The sequence below is a fragment of the Rana temporaria genome, chromosome 4 (assembly GCF_905171775.1).
Source record: "Rana temporaria chromosome 4, aRanTem1.1, whole genome shotgun sequence".
NCBI lineage: Eukaryota > Metazoa > Chordata > Amphibia > Anura > Ranidae > Rana > Rana temporaria.
The window spans coordinates 202,844,189-202,863,352 of record NC_053492.1 but is presented as its reverse complement, the minus strand read 5'-3'; the positions used below and the strand labels follow the sequence as shown (position 1 = coordinate 202,863,352).

At 42.9% G+C, this 19,164-nt stretch overlaps 1 protein-coding gene across 1 annotated transcript in view; it reads right to left on the bottom strand.

The window, feature by feature from the left end:
• NMUR1 (neuromedin U receptor 1) overlaps positions 1-19,164 on the bottom strand; it is a 135,146-nt gene that overhangs the window by 79,836 nt on the left and 36,146 nt on the right. Inside the window, exons 2-3 of the mRNA XM_040349701.1 lie at positions 11,473-11,622; positions 6,998-7,942 (exon numbers count right to left, since the gene is read on the bottom strand). Of these exons, the coding sequence (XP_040205635.1) occupies positions 6,998-7,910 (913 nt within the window). The 5' untranslated portion in view covers positions 7,911-7,942; positions 11,473-11,622. The remainder of the gene's footprint in view (positions 1-6,997; positions 7,943-11,472; positions 11,623-19,164) is intronic.

Genomic DNA, 19,164 nt, shown 5'->3' with positions numbered 1-19,164 from the left:
TGGGCACAGTAACGTCAATTGATGGGCACAGTGGCAGCAATTGATGGGCACAGTTACAGCAATTGATGGGCACAATGTCAGCAATTGATGGCACAGTGTCAGCAATTGGTGGGCACAGTAGCTGCATTTGATGGCACAGTGGTGACAATTTATGGGCACAGTGGTTGCATTTGAAGGCACAGTGGTGGCAATTGATGGCACAGTGGCTACATTTGATGGCACAGTGGCTGCGTTTGATGGGCACAGTGGCTGCGTTTGATGGGCACAGTGGCTGTAATTAATGGGCACAGTGGGGCTGTAATTGATGGGCACAGTAGCTGCATTTGATGGGCACAGTGGCTGCAATTGATGTGTTTTTTTTTAGTTTGTTTGCGCCCCCCCCCAAAAAAAACTTTGAGCACCAGCCGCCACTGAGCGGGAGCCATGGGCTCCTGCTGCTGTCAGTCAAACTCCTATGAGGAGGGAGCGTGGCTTACCAGCACTGTGTGTGTCTATGGATGCACACAAGCAGGACTGGGAGTGAGAGTGCATGTGTGTCCCCATAGCACCCAGCTTGCTAAGGGAGCACTCGAAAGAAAAACAGCAGATTCACTTTGTTTTTAGATGCGTAAAGATAGCCCTGTTAGGCAGTTGCATATTGAGTACTACTTCATTAGCTTTCCTACTAACAAACTGGCTATCATAAAAATTTGAAACTGTGCCTACTTCACTTGAAGTGCCTACTTACAATAATTACTTAATCAGTTTTTAGATTTCATGTCATCTTATGCTTTGTGTACTCATAAATCTATTTATACATTGAAAAGACTCTCATGTTAACTAAAAATATCCTAGCCATATACAAATTATTGTACAAAAAGTTGGGCATATTTGACAAAATGTGGAAAAACTTGGTAACCCTGGATTGAATTTGATAATTCAGGAGGCTGCAGGTAGTGAAGTAATACTATTGTCCTCTCTAAGGCTACTTTCACACTCATCCGTGGCAAAAACACATCAGTGACTCAAATGTGACCCAAAAACATACTGTAGACATACTGTAGCTGCTGGCTTTTAATAACAAGACACTTACCTGTCCTGGAGTCCAGCGATGTCGGCACTGCAGCTGATGCTTCCATCAGCTGTCGGTTGCTGCTGCCACCATTGCGGGTAAGGGTAGACTTACGGCTTCACGCCAGGAACTCTACTGCGCATTTGTGAGGCCCCACTCCTCTCTCCTACTGGCCAGACGACAGGGGGGAGAAGTAGGCAGCCCCGTGGTGATGTCTAAGGCAGATAGTCTGTCCACCCCCCCCCCGAAAGGTGCTATTGTGGTACCTCTACCATAGATGCGTGTGCATGCTCATCTGACATGCATGACCCCTGAGCCAAAAGAATGGTCAAACAAGCATGCCCATAACAGGGTCTCAAATCTCCTTAAGGCCAATGTCCTTTTTATATATACAGTATGTATTATATGTTAATTTTATTGTGTTGGTTACATTTGCGCTGCACTATTCCTCAGTATATGTTTGTTTTGAGGTGTTGTAATATTGGCCTTGAGTCTTCAGCTGCAGTATATTGATAGGTCTGGTTGCGCTGATTATTATTCTTTTGTTTCCAATAACTGGTTAAACCTATTGTATATTGTGTATACCGTTGAAACATGGAATATTACTAGTTAGGTGTGTTTGCTAAATGTAGTGTATTGTATATTGCATAAGGCCTCTTTCACACGGGACGGATCTGTGATGATCCGCCCTGTGAATCTCCGCTTGCTCTGCAGGGATCGCTCCGCTAATCCCTGCTGAGCCGGCGGATGACACACTGTGCAGGGACCGCCCTGTCAGATCTCCACTCTCCTCTTTGGGGGGATCGGATGAACACGAACCGTCTGTCCGTGTTCACCCAATCCGATCCGCAGACGGATGTAAAAATAGGATTTCCCTCCGTCTGCAGAATCGGAAAATTGCGGACCCGGATGTGATCGGGAGTCAGCGGATGTTTATCCGCTGACACCCGCAATCTCATAGGGATCAATGTATGTCCCTTTTTCATCAGTAAACGGATGGATGAAAAAGCGTACATATGGTCCGCCCGTGTGAAAGAGCCCTAAGTGAGAAAGTGGCTAAGCCAGTCTCACCTGAACATACTGGCCCAGATTCAGGTAGATTTGCCCATTACTTACACCTGAGCCGCTCAGCTGAATTTCTCTGCGCTGGAGCAATTTTGCCAAATTGCCACCTGATTCAGGAATCGTTTGTTCATTTAATTTGCTCCTGTTTAAGGCAAAGCTGAGGGCGCAAGGCCGTGCAAGTCAAAGTGGGTGTGCCCCTATGTAAATGAGGAATTTTCGGCTCAGCAGAGGTTTGCTAGCATAATTTCAGGGCAAATCCTGCTCAGCTGCTTGCACTGAGCAAATAAATAGGAGCAGACTTGCGCAGGTTCTTTGCTGAATTTCATCCTGCTTTTTCCTACCCCCCCTGAGCAAGGAAATTCAGCCCTTTTGCAAGACATGGCACCTCCCAAAGGGACCAAAAAAAGGAAGGCCAACTTTGTGGCTGCAGAGATGGACATCCTGATTGCTGCACTCCAGCAGCATAAGGAAGTCCTATATGGTGCCCAGCGGGCAAACACCACCATTGCCCAAAGGAGGGCTATATATGAAGCCATTGCCCTGGACATCAATGCCCTGGGTAATGAAGTGCGTACCTGGGATGACATCCAGAAAAAGCTCAACGACATGAGGCGCAGGGTCCGGGATAAGCTGGCCCTTATCAGGAAGCATACCGGTGGCACGGGAGGTGGGCCGCGATGTATGATCCGTCTCAATCAGGAGGAGCAGCTTATTGCACAAACGTTTGTGCAGGAGCAGGTGGAGGGACTTGAAGGGTTCGACTCCACTGTTGGGAACTTGGGGACTGGTAAGTTATTTTCCTTTCATATCTGCTGTGCATCATGGGAGGGGGTACAAGTGAACATATTTGTGGGTAGAAGTGAAGATGTAAGTATTATTTTCCTTTCATATCTGCTGTGCATCATGGGAGGGGGTACAAGTGAACATATTTGTGGGTAGAAGTGAAGATGTAAGTATTATTTTCCTTTCATATCTGCTGTGCATCATGGGAGGGGGTACAAGTGAACATATTTGTGGGTAGAAGTGAAGATGTAAGTATTATTTTTCTTTCATATCTGCTGTGCATCATGGGAGGGGGTACAAGTGAACATATTTGTGGGTAGAAGTGAAGATGTAAGTATTATTTTTCTTTCATATCTGCTGTGCATCATGGGAGGGGGTACAAGTGAACATATGAGAAGTGTGTTGCACCAGCAAAATATGTCGTTTTGGTGTCATCCACAGGTGGTGATGAGGAAGAAGAAGCTGGGCCGTCTTCGGCTGCAGCTCGACCCAGCCCATCCAGACCAGAGCCAGGGGTCCAGTCAGGCCCCATGGACATTCTGGCTATGCTGGTCCAGGAGGAGATCATACCGGGGCCAAGTATGGAGGAGCAAGTGGTATTGGAGGAGGATTCCTTTTTCCTCATCCAGGAGGACTCTGGCTCCCTCCAGGAGGATACCACCATCCCTGTGCAACCCACCACCCCCCCGCCCAGCACGTCATCCCCCTCCAGGGCAAGCCCCTCCAGGGCAAGCCCCTCCCTTGTGGACCCCTCCCCTTCTCCCTCTCCCGTGCCCTCCTACGAGTCGGCTCAGTCAATAGAATATCAAGAACCATAGCTGCCCCTGGCATGTTGGTGCACAGATGTGAGGTCCCTAAAATGTGGGTGCTCTGCTTGTTCAGCTCGTCTGTCTAGGTGCTGCTGAAGTTGCGCGCTCCTTCAGATGACATTTGGCCATCTTTTGCTAACTTGCCCCTGCTTTTAACAGGAGCAAGTTTGCCCAGGGAAAAAAGCTTGCACGCTTCCAGTGCAAGATGCGCATCACACGCGCATGTTTCTGAATCATCGGCAGTACCTAATTTGCATATTCGCTGAGGGAATTCCATGAAGGCGCAACTTACACCCCGTGCAAAATTGCGCGAAAATTGCGCAGGAACAGCTAGGCTGCGTGCGCGGGAAAATGGCCGCATTTCAGGCTTAACTGGTTTACAGAATCAGCCGCAAATTTGCATAGGAGCAAATCAGTACTTGCGCGGCGCAAATCACACTTGTTCCCGTGCAAGTGCTTCTTGAATCTGGGCCACTGTTGTGAGATGTCTATAAAGCAAACATGTCCATAAAATAAATAAGGCCTGCTCCATAAGAATAATATTATTTTCTAAATAGCCACAAGTTGCGAGGAGTCTGGGCATCAACAGACTCAGACAGTCACTTTTGGAAACGTCAAAAACAATTCATTATCCAAGTCTTAGCAAATGAACACATAATGCAAGCTTTTAGATACCATGTCCCCCCCTCCCCCTTCCCATTTATATTTATGCCCTTAGAGTCATTTTTGTTGACTTAGATATAGTACATTACCACAAGGAACTAGAACAGTATCAAATATGTATATTGTACTTCTGTATGTAAAGATGTGGTCTTTCCGTCACCCTTTTGCGTCCACAATTCATAGCTCCCTAAAAGCCTCCAGTGAATCTCTAATCACTTTTGTTTGCTGCTGCTAAAAGGAGTCCCAGATACATATAAAGAGTATATGGCACAAATGGTTTGAATTGTGTGATCATATACTCTACTGCACAACTACATGCATATGAGTAATAATATGTATTATTAATAATGACAGAGATGGACTGCCATTTGTTGCACATAAATATTAGCGATGATTAGACATGTGCACACTGAAATATTTTGTTTCGGAATTTTGTTTTCGTAAAAAGAAAAAAAAATGATTTAGTTACTCCCGAAATTAGTTTTTATTTATTTTGTTTCGTTAAAAAATGCATTCGTCCAAAAATCCGAATGAATTAAAGGGTTTGTAAAGGTAAAAAAATGTTTCCCTAAATAGCTTCCTTTACTTTAGTGCAGTCCTCCTTCACTTACCTCATCCTTCCATTTTGCTTTTAAATGTCCTTTTTTCTTCTGAGAAATCCTCACTTCCTGTTCTTCTGTCGGTAACTACACACAGTAATGGGAGGCTTTCTCCCTGGTGTGGAGAAAGCCTCTTGAGGGGGCGAGCAGGAGTGTCAGGACACCCACTAACACACAACTCCTTTCTCTATCTGCAAAGTAGAGAGCATTCTGACCCTCCTGCTCGCCCCCCTCCCCCCTCAAGAGGCGTTCTCCACACCAGGGAGAAAGCCTCCCATTACTGTGTGTAGTTACAGACAGAAGAACAGGAAGTGAGGATTTCTCAGAAGAAATAAGGACATTTAAAAGCAAAATCGAAGGATGAGGTAAGTGAAGGAGGACTGCACTGAGGTAAAGGAAGCTATTTAGGGATTTTTTTTTATACCTTTACAACCCCTTTAAGGTTGAATCTGTCATTGAAGGCTTATGGTGTCCGTCGGATGTTCAAAGAAGATTTGACAAAACAGCTAAAGTGTACAATGCCGCAATTGTACATTTCCGGTCTAATGCTCTGCCCACAAGCTATAGTAGAATTCTAATGTCGTACGACTAGTAATAATTATATGTATTCATTACGTTTACTAGTCAACCAACTTTAGAATTCTTCTATAGCCTATGGGCGGAGCATTTGACCATAAATATCCGCTTGCGGCAATCGTATGTTTTAGCTCCTTTGTTGAATCTTCATGTCTCTATAATGTCAAATCTTTTATATGTATGTCGTATAATCTTGGACTAATAGAGTTAGGTTAGGCACATTCAACCGCAGATTCGATAAACAGATCGCTATTGTCACTGTCAGGTCGAATCTTCTATCTATATCGAACTGTTGTCGCAACAAAACTAAAATAAAGCATTTTTTATGTAAGATCTTTCGGATTTTGGATTCTGCACGTTTGTTATCCTCTGTTAAAACGAACGCGAAAATCCCTGAAATTTGGACGAAAATGCATTTGGACAAAAACGAATGCACATGTCTAGCGATGATTACATTTTTTTACAAAAGCTGGTAAGGCTAATGATACTCTTGATGATACTCTTGATGGCGCTTGAATGATACTCTTTTGAATGCATCTTTAGGCAAATCCTTTTTTTTTTGGTTTACTTTTATTCTGGAAAGTGTGGGGAGGTTATACCTTCTGTCCAACGTTTACTGCAGCCTTTGTTCTAATTGGGGAGATACACTATGCCGTGTATACTGGGGACCGTGTATACTGGGGACCATTGTTCCTGAAGGGAAATTCTAAATGTTAGAGTTGTCCCCAGAACAAGGTAAGAGGAAATCATTCCAATGTAGATACCTGTTCTGGGGGATAACTGCCTAAGCAGGAAATTTGCCACACTTTGGAAGATTATATTTAACTCTGAAGCCCTGTACACACGATCGGTCCATCCGATGAAAACGGTCTGATGGACCGTTTTCATCGGTTAACCGATGAAGCTCGTGCCTACACACCATCGGTTAAAAAACGATTGTGTCAGAACGCGGTGACGTAAAACACAACGTTGTGCTGAAAAAAACAAAGTTCAATTTTTTCCAAGCATGCGTCGACTTGATTCTGAGCATGCGTGGATTTTTAACCGATGGACGTGCCTACAAACAATTGTTTTTTTTTTCTATCGGTTAGGTATCCATCGATTAAATTTAAAACAAGATTGCTTTTTTTTAACCTATGGATAAATAACCGATGGGGCCCACACACAATCGGTTTGGTCCATTAGACCGTTCTCATCGGTTTGACCAATCGTGTTTACGCGGCATGAGACAGGATGTGAAAGAAAAAGATAGCAAAATATATCCTGAAAAGCATCATAACTATTTCCTATACTACCCAAAACTATCAAAAAAGTTATTGCTATAAATACACTTTAATTGTGTGATACTTTATAGATCAGACAAATTTTCTATGCATATATTGAGGCTTATAAACTAGCAAATTAGTAATTCTCTTGACGAGCTCACTATAGTAGAAAGTAATGTAACTTACATAACATCTTAGTGACCTGTCTCCTTCTGCTTTTTTCTTGCTGTAGTCTAACATTTTGGTAACTATCTCCATCTCCACCGGATTTAGCTTCTAATACTTGAAGCATCTTCTCCCTCTTAAGTTGGAGGCCGATGAGCAGATACAGGACACTTATGGTACACATTGGTAGGAAAAAGAAAAAAATGGTGGTAATCTGAATAACAAGATTGTAAATCCACCTAGGACGAACCAAAGTGCATATGGCAGAATTAGGTATTGTTCCATAACCAATTATATACAGGTTGTGAATGCCAATAAGGCTGGCGTTGGGTACAGAGCACAGAATAGACAAAACCCAGACAGAGACAATGACTCTCTTGGCATGGTTCCTTGTCACAACATACTTAGCACGAAGAGGATGAACCACCGCTATATACCTTTCCACACTGAGTGCCGTCACATTCAGGATGGACGCAAAGCAAACTGTCTCAAATAGCAGAGTTTTGAATGAGCATCCACCTTTCCCAAAAAGAAACGGGTAATTACTCCAGAGTTCGTAAAGTTCCAAAGGCATTCCCAAAAGTAGAACCAACAAATCTGAGATGGCAAGACTGAAAAGGTAGTAATTTGTAGGAGTTCTCATAATCTTGTGTTTGATAATCACAATACAAGTCAAAGTATTTCCAACGGCACCAACTGTAAAGATAATCAGGTATATTATGCAAATTGGAGTGAAATAGTTGGATCTACGGGGTCCCAGGTACTTGAAGAGCAGTTCCTCCAATGTCAGATTACATTCCGATGGGTTTATGTCACAAAATCCCATACTGTGGTTTATTACAGTTTGGTTGTAGCTATCAATGTTATCAAGGCTGCGAGGAACATCTTTGTGATGCTGAGGAAGTTCAAAATTAGAGTAATTGCTTGCGGCCATCTTTTAGCACAGTATAGGAAATGAAGGCAAACCTATAAAAGAGAAACAAAGAGAATTTGGATATATATCAGTTCTTATTTTCATGGTGAGGATGTTTTGTGTTCTACAGTGCAGAGGAGTCACAGGCAGGTAGGCGATTTCTATTGTTTTAGAGGCACAGTATATTTTAACCCCTTCCATGCAGGGCATTTTCACCCCCTTCCTGCCCAGACCAATTTTTAGTTTTCAGCGCTGTTGCACTTTGAATGACAATTGCATGGTCATGCAACGCTGTACCCATAGAAATCTTTATGTTTTTTTCCCCCCACAAATAGAGCTTTCGTTTGGGGGTATTTGATCATCTCTGCGGTTTTTATTTTTTGCGCTATAAACAAAAGAAGAGCGACAATTTAAAAAAAATATATATATATTTTACTTTTTTATTTAATAAATATCACAATTTAAAAAAAAAAAACATATTTTTTCCTCAGTTTAGGCCGATACCTATTCTTCTACATATTTTTGGTAAAAAAAATCGCAATAATCGTATATTGATTGGTTTGCGCAAAAGTTATAGCGTCTACAAAATAGGTGATAGATTTATGGCATTTTTATTTTATTCATTTTTTTACTAGTATTGGCGGCGATTTGCGATTTTTTACTGTGACCGTGACATTGCGGCGAACACATCGGACACTTTTGACACGTTTTTGGGACCATTCACATTTATACAGCGATTAATGCTATAAATATGCATTGATTACTGTGTAATGGCAGGGAAGGGGTTAACCACTAGGGGGGCTGAAGGGGTTATTATGTTCCCTAAGGTATGTTCTAACTGTAGAAGGGAGGGGACTCTCAAGGGGAGGAGACCGATGTGTGTTCCTCTGTACTGGGAACACACATTGGTCTCACCGCTGACAGGAGGTGGATCTGTGTGTTTACACACACAGATCCACACTCCTGCCGTGATTACCGACAATCGCGGGCTCCCGGCGGCAATCACGGCTGCCGGGCACCCGTGCCGGGGTTCCCGAGCGCTGACGCGAGCGCGCCCTAGATCGCCGGGAGTACAGGACGTCATATGACGTCCACCCGGATCGGTGAGGGGTTCCTGCCGCCGTCATTTCACAATGACACGGTATGGAAGTGGTTAAAGACATTATACAGTAAATGTAAAAGGAAGGGTTGTTGCCAATTTTTAAAGTGGTTCTAAAGGTTCAAGGTTTTTTACCTTCCTGTATTCTAGCCCCTCTACTACTTACCCGAGCCCAGTAGCCATACAGCGATGTGCATGAGAATCTCAGCTCTATGGGTACTCTCCCTCCTCATTGGCTGAGTGAATCACAGCTAGTGAGACAAAAAAAGAGGGGGGCTGGGCAGAGCAGCACCTCTGTGTGTAAATAGACACGCAGGCCAGCGGCTCCAGGGCGAGCCTGCTTGAGTGCCCTCACAACAAGCTGTTTTCTCCAGGGCACTTGGCAGGAGGGGGGACCAGGAGCCCCAGAGAGGGATCAGAGAAGAGGAGGATTGGGGCTTCTCTGTGCAAATCCACTGCACAGAGCAGGTAAGTATATTTATATATATATGTATATTTATTTTTTAAACTTGCCTTTAATATCACTTTAAGTGCCTACATCCTTTTCATTTTTTAGTACATGCATGTTATTGTTATAACTCAAAAAATGAACCACTTGCTGACCATATACTGTATATGTATACGGCGGCAAGGCAGCTCTCCTGCACAGGATCACGTACCTAGTACGTGATCCTGTACTTCTGGGTCTGGGGTACATGCATGCTTCCAGCTCCTTCTGTGATAAGACACAGCGGGAGCTGGTTGGCAGATACAGCTGACCCGATGTCCGCCTGCACCCGCCAATGCTGCTGTACACAGGTAGAACAAAGGTCTGACCATGAAAACAAAGCTTATCACTGTTCTTTCACTAAAAAAGACATGGATCCTGTGTCTCTGCCAAGAAGGGGCACAGATCCATGCCTTCTCCTAGTATAAGCACCTCCCCCACAGTAGTAAAGCACTGGTCAGGCACAAATTTACCCCTTTGATCATCCCTGAGAAGAACCCCTTTCCTGCCAGTGTCATTAGTACAGTGACAGTGCATATTTTTTTAGCACTGATCACTGTATTAGTGTCACTGGTCCCCAAAAAGTGTCAAAACAGTGTCAGTTAGTGTGTTGACTGTCCTCTGCAATATCATAGTCCCGCTATAAGTCGCTGATCGCTAGTACTAAAAAAAAAAAAAAAAACACCTGTCCTTTATAGACACTATGGGCCAGATTCAGGTACATTTGCGTATCTTTGTGCCGGCGTAGCGCATCTCATATGCGCTACGCCGACGTAACATTGAGAGGCAAGCTGAGTATTCACAAAGCACTTGCTCCCATATTTACGCCAGCGTAACATAAATAGGCCGACGTAAGCCCGCCTAATTCAAAGTAGGCAGGTAGTGGGCGTGTTGTTTCTAAAATGAATTGTGACCCCATGTAAATGCATGGCCGTACGAACGGCACATGCGCGCACATGCTAGAATCACGTTGCATATACTCCCTAAGAAACGACGGCTCAATGCGTACGACGTGAACGTAACCTACGCCCAGCCCCATTCACGTACGACTTAGGCAAACAACGTAAAATCCGACGGCTGTTCCGACGTCCATACCCTAACATGACTTACCCCTGCTTTATGAGGGATAACTATACGCCGGACGTACACCTTGCGTAAACGGCGTAGCTTACTGCGACAGGCGCAAGTACGTTCATGAATCGGCGTATCTAGATTATTTACATATTCGACGCGTAAGTCAACGGAAGCGCCGCTAGCGGCCAGCGTAAATATGCACCCAAGATACGACGGCGTAGGAGACTTACGTCGGTCGAATGGAGCCAGAATTCAGGCGAATCTGGCTTTAAGAATACGGCGCATAGATACGACGATGCATACTAGAACTTACGCGGCGTATCAACAGATACGTCGGCGTAAGTTGTCTCTGAGTCTGGTCCTATAACTTTTGCGCAAACCAATCAATATACGCTTATTGGGATTTTTTTTACCAAAAATATGTAGCAGAGTACATATTGGCCTAAATTGATGAAGAAATACGATTTTTTCAATTGTTTTTAAGGACATCAATTTTGTTTAGGTACAGCGTCGTACGACCATTCAATTCAACTGCAAACTCTTATTTTGGGTATCCTAGTGAACTGTGTGATAAAAGTAAATACCGCCGGCGCCTACAATTCTGTGAAATTTATTTTTTTTAACGCCAAAAAAGATAATGTGTTTATCAGTTCTGAAGATGTGTTTTTTCTGGTGTATGTTACATATAGCTCATGATATTGCTTGCCACTCTACTGCTCCCTAATAGCTTCTGTTACCTTGTCATATTAAATGTGAGAAACCGCTACATTTCATTAGTCTCTGCTGCAGCTGAGAATGTGCCAAGTGGATGTTCCGTGTATTGTATTCATGGTGTGCTAAATTGTAATTCTTATGCTACCACATCAACACAACATGTCATCAACAAACTCTTTACAATGGCTGTCTGAAATGAGATCTCATACCTCTTGATCTTCCCGTCTTCTGTTCCGTTTTTCTTATATTGCTGATTTCTCTAGTTACTTTTGGATGTTGATGACCCTGCAGCACAACTTTCTATCAACCCTTAACCAACATATCAATGACAGCTTGATAGTTGATATAATGTGATCTACCTACAGGGAAACGGAACATAATTTATGATTTTTAAATGGCAGGAAGCAGTTATGCTTTGCATAACAATTGCAATACATAAAAAGTAGTACATTAATATGAGACAAAGTCCACATGGCATAGATAGAATATCTCCAAAATGTCAAAATGTTTTAAATGCTTTATTTAAGACAGAAATGTTTTTTATTCTCACATACTTTTTTTTTGTCAGAGGAGCATTGGTTTTGACATATGCGCTTTCACAACTTCTCTCTCATTGGCAGTATATGGTACACACTACACAATTTGTGGAGTTTCTCAAATAATTCTAGAAGATCACATGACTCTCCTCTGTGCCCAAGATGCCTTTGATACACCAGAGACCTAATTCACATGCTGTGGCTTTCCCCAAACTGTTTATATATTGGCATGATATTGTGGACTTAACTTGTCATTCAACATTCGTATTGCTTAAATCCCCTAACTAATGTCTTTGGCTGGCTGGAGATACCAGAAGAGAACCAGTTACGGATAACAGCTATTAGTCAGAGGCGTATCTAGTGAAAATAGCGCCTATGGCAAGCACTGAAACTGCGCCCCTGTCAAAACATTTGAAACCTATCTTTCACATAACCTTAACAAAAAAAACAGCTAACAAAACTAGTGATATTTATCATCCCTTGTGATACCTTGGGTACTGACATATCCTTTTTATGGAGAAATCTGGGGTTTATTAGACCCCTGATCCCTCCTCTGCCCTCCAAGGCCATGTAAATGCAGAACCAATACTGGAAGTGATTAAATCTTCATCACTTAAGGCCTCTCCTTCATCACAGAGGAGAGGGAGAAACTGATGTTCCTCCTTCTTTGTGCGCTGCCAATCTGACCAGATGGAATGGGAGAGCCTGGGAGAACAGGGGAGGGCTGTGGCTGAACGCAGCAGGGATAGCGCTGCCATTGTCCATTAGCAAAGGTGCTGAAAAGGAGATCCTGCCTAAGCTCGGGAGGAGGGAAGAAGAGACCCTCAGACCCTGGTAAGTGCCTTGCTGCCCAGCCACCCAACAGCGCCCCCTTCATATGGCGCCTATGGCACTTGCCATGGCTGTCATACCCTAGATACGCCACTGCTATTAGTAGATTATTATACTTAACCGGGAGACTAACTGCCACAAAATGGCCCTCGTCTATTGTTCCCACAGTCACTTATTGGACATGGAGGTTAACATCTCATTTCAATTAGAGAAATTAACCTACCAAAGGTGGGGCTGTCAAAGGTTGGAAATATGTGGGGAGCTTGGCTGGGGATTCCTAGTGTAGCTCATTTGAGACAGGCTCCACCCTAATGATGCATTTCTGTTATTTTGAAACTTACAGCCTCTATTATTTTGACACTGAGGCCTTGTACACACGACCGGTCCATCCGATGAGAATGGTCCGACGGACCGTTTTCATCGGTTCACGGCTGAAGTGGCCTGATGGTCTGATGTGTGTACACACCATCAGTTCAAAATCCGATCGGGTCAGAACGCGGTGACGTAAAACACAACGACGTGCTGAAAAAAAACGAAGTTCAATGCTTCCAAGCATGCGTCGACTTGATTCTGAGCATGCGCAGGTTTTGAACCGATGCTTTTGTGTACTAACCATCGATTTGGACCGATCGGTCAGCGGTCCATCGGTTAGATTTTAAAGCAAGTTTTAAAATTTTGGACCGAAGGACAACAGACTGATGGGCTATACACACGGTCGGTTTGGACCGATGAAACTGAACCTCGGTCCATTCTCATCGGTTTTGTCCGACCGTGTGTACGCGGCCTGACATACACCCCCAAGTGGTGTTGTTTACCTTATCTGGTCCAGTGTTGAATCCATGTGATGCCTCACCTTGTGCTGCTTGCTTGCTCCAGAACCAAGACCCATGATGTACTCGTATGACATTTTTAATTGCCCATCACTGAAAACCTGGCACTTGCCTGTGGCCTATACTGTATGCCTGTGTGTGCCTGTCCTTTTCTTTTTCCCTTGATAATGGTCCTGCCATGTGCCCTACATCTCTTATTATATAACTCAGCTCCCTTGTTTGAAAAATGGAATGCTATAGGCAAAAATTCTAGATAAATTTCTCGGTCTCAGTGGATTGCTTTGTTATTGATGGAATCAACTGTAAACCAAGGTATTTTGTCAGTAAACTATTTAACAAGTAACCTATATATGAAAAACTCTAAACTATCTTCTTGTAAAAATGTTACATAAACCTGAAACTCTGCATCTGCGTTAATTTGCAAAACTTCCATAAATTGTCTAATCACTGAAGTAGCTTAAAACTGGCTACAGGGAAACTCGGTTTGTGTTGTATACTCAATGTTGTAGTTATTCTAAGCAGAATTACCTAAATTACTGCATGATAGTTAAAGTAACAATAAACTGTCTTCTTATCCTCCAAAAGTATTCCATACACATCTACTACTTAAAGCGGTAGTTCACCCTCACTGACATGATTTTACCATCGAGACAGGCATTGTAGCGCGAGCTACAGTATGCCTGTCCCGATTTTTTTTAACCCCGGACTCACCTTGTAATCGTTCATTGTAGATTTCGGCTCCCGCGGGGAATGGGCGTGCCTATGGAGAGGGAGGATGATTGACGGCCGGCCCTGGCACGTCACTCTCCCCGAAGACAGCCGGAGTAGGTCTCGGCTCTTCACGGCGCCTGCACACAGGCTATGCGCAGGCGCCGTGAAGAGCCAAGCCTATTTTGGCTATTTCCGGAGAAGCGTGACGCGCCAGAGCCGGCCGTCAATCACTTTCCGTCTGGATTGGAACGCCCATTCCCCGTGGGCAGACGGAATCGTCTAGGTCGGATTAAACAGTGAGTACGGGGATAAAAAATGTAAGACCGGCATACTGTAGCTCGCTCTACGATGCCGAATTTTATGATAGAATAAAAAATAAAAAATAAATTTTATTCTAGGGTGAACCTTTAAAGTCATACTAAGCCTTCAGTGTTTTTAGTAGATTTTTTTAGTTTAGCACGTTGAGCACAATAAAATAAACATTCCCCAGTAAACTATTTGTCAAGTTTCTAACTCCAGCAAGGATTAAAAGACAAATAAGCTACATTAAGTGATTAAATCAGCTGTTGAAAGTGTTTAAAACATGAGTCTAATATCACTTTAATGGCCCTGTAATCTACTTTTCATGGAATCGTTTTGTAGGCTGAATTCACAATTTACCTCTCTGGCAGCTGTCTGTCCCAACTGTGGTAGGGGGGTGGTGTGGTGCGTGATTCACCGCAGATTTTTTTTACAATTTTTAAATGTACATAAGTACACTTCATTCATGTCACTGTACTGCGATGCACTGCAATAAAATTTTGCATGTCTGAATTTTATTGCAGCACGCATACAGTTATACAGGAACATCAACAATGTTGAACATACAGTGGATTATCTCCAACCATAAAGCCACATGCCCGGTCAACACAGTGTCATCATTAGGTAAACATAGGAAGTGTGTTTTAGACAATGGGCCTCAAGGACTAGGAAGTCTCCATATCCCGCATCATTTTTTGACGATCAACACTGTTTTATATACTGGTGAAAAAAAGAAAAAAAAATAGAGAAAACCAAAAAGTAAATAAAAAGTAAGAATTTAGGGAACAGGTGAGACCCATAGGGCCAAAACGATTTCCTACTTCAATTCACTTCCAGGTGCTACTACCCATAGGCGTGCGCACAGGGTGTGCCTGGGCACACCCTAATCATGCTGTGCAGATTCTCTCTGCTGCTTGGCAGAAGAGAAAGGGACTGAAGAATCTATGTCCTCAGTCCCTTTCTCTATCTCAAAAGTGAGACATCAAAGGCCTGTTTAAACCCTGATATTTCACCAAACCCCCCCCCCCCCCCACCTACTGACACCGTCAGCTACCACATATAGAATATATGTGTATGTATAAGTGTATATGAGCTTTGGATGTGCACAGCCTAATGCCATAGGCTGCGCACACCTATGCTACTACAAGAGGATATCCTATGACTGATAGAAGGCTTTGCTATTAAAGCTGAACTCCAGGATATTCAAATATTGTTTAAATACAAGTGGCATGTGATTTCTGCTGTATTTTTTGTGTATTTCTTCCAAGATCTGTGCAGTAATCCAGGGTGAAACTTTGACTCTGTGTAGGAACTTCCTGTAATAAAGACTGGACACTGCTGCTCTCTCTCCTTGTGCGCAGTGGCTGGTCTTGTTCCTGCCCCCACCTGTAGTTTTTTTTACAGGCAGCCTGTATGTGGGTAGAGCCTGCTATGCCCCTCCCACAGCTTTCTGTGCATACTATGTACACCACAGTGATGATATCTGGGTTTGCAAAAGACATTGGTGCACAGAAAGTGAATTGATACCCTTTTTGGCTACTGAGAAACATATTTAAATAAAAGGTTTGTGCCCAAAGTTCAGCTTTAAATGTCATGACTGACAACTACTGAACAGGTTACAAAGATCCATAGCATATTGTACAGCAGTAAAATGCTGCAGACGTTTGTGGTTATTGAGGTAACTGCAGCCAGTGGAGTTGATCACATAAAGAATATATAAACGCAACATTTCATATTCATGATATGTGCCTGCTGTACCATGTACTTGTATGAAATAGTATCCTGTTCTCTTTGTATTGCTTCATTTGTGTGGAATTCCTGGTGTTCCTGACAGTCCCTTTGCTTTCCTAATAAAACTGACCATGCTAAGCAGGAGAGCACTGCACGGTCGGTTCTCTATGCTAGGAACTCAGCCTGCTCTCCTCCAATGATCGCACTTGTCCCGACGCGACCCCCCCCCCCTGCACTTTCACGTGGAAGTTCAGTGTATGGCCGTTTCTCCTTCTGTAGCTCTAATGCAGCTGAGAACAGAGGGAATGTAATCATTTATAAAAAAAGAAAAAAGGAAACAGTATTTATAATGTCTTTTTATCTATACACAAATGTTTTGCCTTTCATTTCTATTTTAAACTGATTTGGTTGATTTAAAAAGTGAGGGTTTACAATCACTTTAACTTAATTTAAATGCACAGTGCAAGCAATTACAGAACATCACAGGCAATCCTCAGTCACCCAGTAGAACACTTAACCTGAGATTTAATTCATACCATTTCTATTACTTAAGCCTTGGCTAAGTACCCATGTACTCATCTGTACAGAAGCAATCAAAGTTTTTTTTTCTCAGCCCGTTTGTTGAAGTAGTTTATATTTTCAAGATGCACAATAGATGTTCTACAGTGACGTGGTTTATAGCTGATGTCATTTTTATATGAATATATGCATACTTTACAGCTTTCTACTGGCAAAGAAATAAAAAGAGATGTGGCATGATAACTCCTGCTTTTGTCAAAAATGTGCAGTGGTTAGGGATTGGAATTGTCTTTTCAATTTATAGGAAGTTCATTATTATTGATTTTTTCCCTAAGCCTTGTATTGCCTAGGGTTACTTTCATAATATGCTTTATTGCCATAGGGTTAACACTGCATCCAACACAGTGTATTCGTTTGTTCAGGTTCTAATTAACTTTTCTTTCACCAAAGCCTTGCACTGGATGTGATTTGCTAGATACACCTCCGTTTTCTTTCTTCTAATAAAGCAGTTCCAAGCATTTGAAGTCTATGCTGTTATTTATTATTTATGGTCAGCGCTAAAAATTAAAATTTGAAAAATAATTTCTTGTTAGGTAAAAAAAAAATCTAGACAAAACCTTTTTAAGGCTGCATTCACACATAAGCGACAGCCGCGTTCGCGTGTAGCGGCAGATTTGCCGCGAGTACAAATGTTTCAATTTTTTTTTTTTTTCCTAAAAGTATTCCCATTGCTGTCTATGGGAAAACGCGCCTGTCGCATGGAAAAAAGGGTCCGGGACTTTTTTTCAGGCGACAGGCGTTGCGCGTCTATGAGATGTGAACCATCTCCATAGACAGCAATGGGAATTCTCCCCTCTAGCGGCAGAAGCGTCCCGCGTCGGGCGTTTTGTCGCTTAGGTGTGAATGCAGCCTTAGTCTGTCTGATTTTTATTGCTGTCTATTAGCTAGATTCAGGTAGATGGGCGCATCTTTGAGGCGGCGTAGCGTATAGTATTTACGCTACGCCGCCGTAAGTCAGAGAGGCAAGTGCTGTATTCACAAAGCACTTTCCTCCTAAGTTACGGCGGTGTAGCATGAATGGGCCGGCGTAAGCGCGCCTAATTCAAATGAGGATGAGGGGGGCGTGTTTTATGTAAACTACTCGTGACCCGACGTGATTGATGTTTTTTACGAACGGCGCATGCGCCGTCCGTGGACATATCCCAGTGTGCATTGCTCCAAAGTACGCCGTTCTGACGTGAACGTAAATTACGTCCAGCCCGATTCGCGTACGACTTACGCAAACAACGTAAAAAGATAGGCCTGTTCCGACGTCCATACCTTGCATGGGCTGCGCCACCTAGGGAGCAGCTTTATCTTTACGCCGGCGTATCTCTAACGTAAACGGCGTAACTAATTGCGACGGGCGCACGTACGTTCGTGAATCGGCGTATCTAGTCATTTGCGTATTCTACGCCGAACTCAACGGAAGCGCCACCTAGCGGCCAGCGTAAATATGCACCCGAAGATACGACGGCGTAGGAGACTTACGCCGCTCCTATCTTAGCCTAATTTAAGCGTATCTGGTTTCCAGAATAAGCTTAAATTTACAACGGCGTAGATTCAGAGTTACGACGGCGTATCTACTGATACGCCGGAGTAAACCTATATGTCTCCACTGGGGAGAGTCACCCCTTTATTTGTACTGGCAATTGTCACAGAGAAATTTTTTTTTTCCATAGAATGAGAGGTAAGAGGAAATCTTCTGATGGGGACCTCTTTTCTGGTGACAATTGTCTAAAAAATTAATTTCCACCACTTTGGGAGATATCCACTAACTCCTTGTTGTATCTATAGGACAGAGAGCAATGGAAATTTTTCCCCAATGATGTAGAAATTAAACTGTCAGGGGTTCTAATCTTTCTACTTCATCCTAAACTTACAAAAAAGGTTATGACTATACTTACACTTTATTATAAATATTGCTTATTAATATTTTGCACATGTTCCCTTTGTGGCAACAGGCTCAGGCTGTTTTTCACATGTACACAAGTTCTCTCTAGGCCTTTTGTTGAGAAAAGTTGGTTTACAGAACTCAATAGCTCAACATGAAATTTAGTCACACAAGTGGATAAAGATGGCTCTATCTGGTAAACGGAGCCTCAAAACAGGGAGGGGCTGCTGTGCTATATCTTTAATACCTTTTGTATCTTATATATATATATAGGATGACTGAGAAATGATATCTTGGACTAAGTGAGATGGGATTATTATGTAATTATTATCCACAATATATTCCAGGATATCTGTAAAGAACTATTTACTGTTCGTTGATTCTGAACTCAACAGGTTAATTAAATGAGTGACTCATTCATAATGTTGGGGCACATACTGTTAGATGCTAATGTCACCAACTCCAGCCATCTGTCTGTTCTCTGTTCTAATTGACCCTGCTATTGTGTGA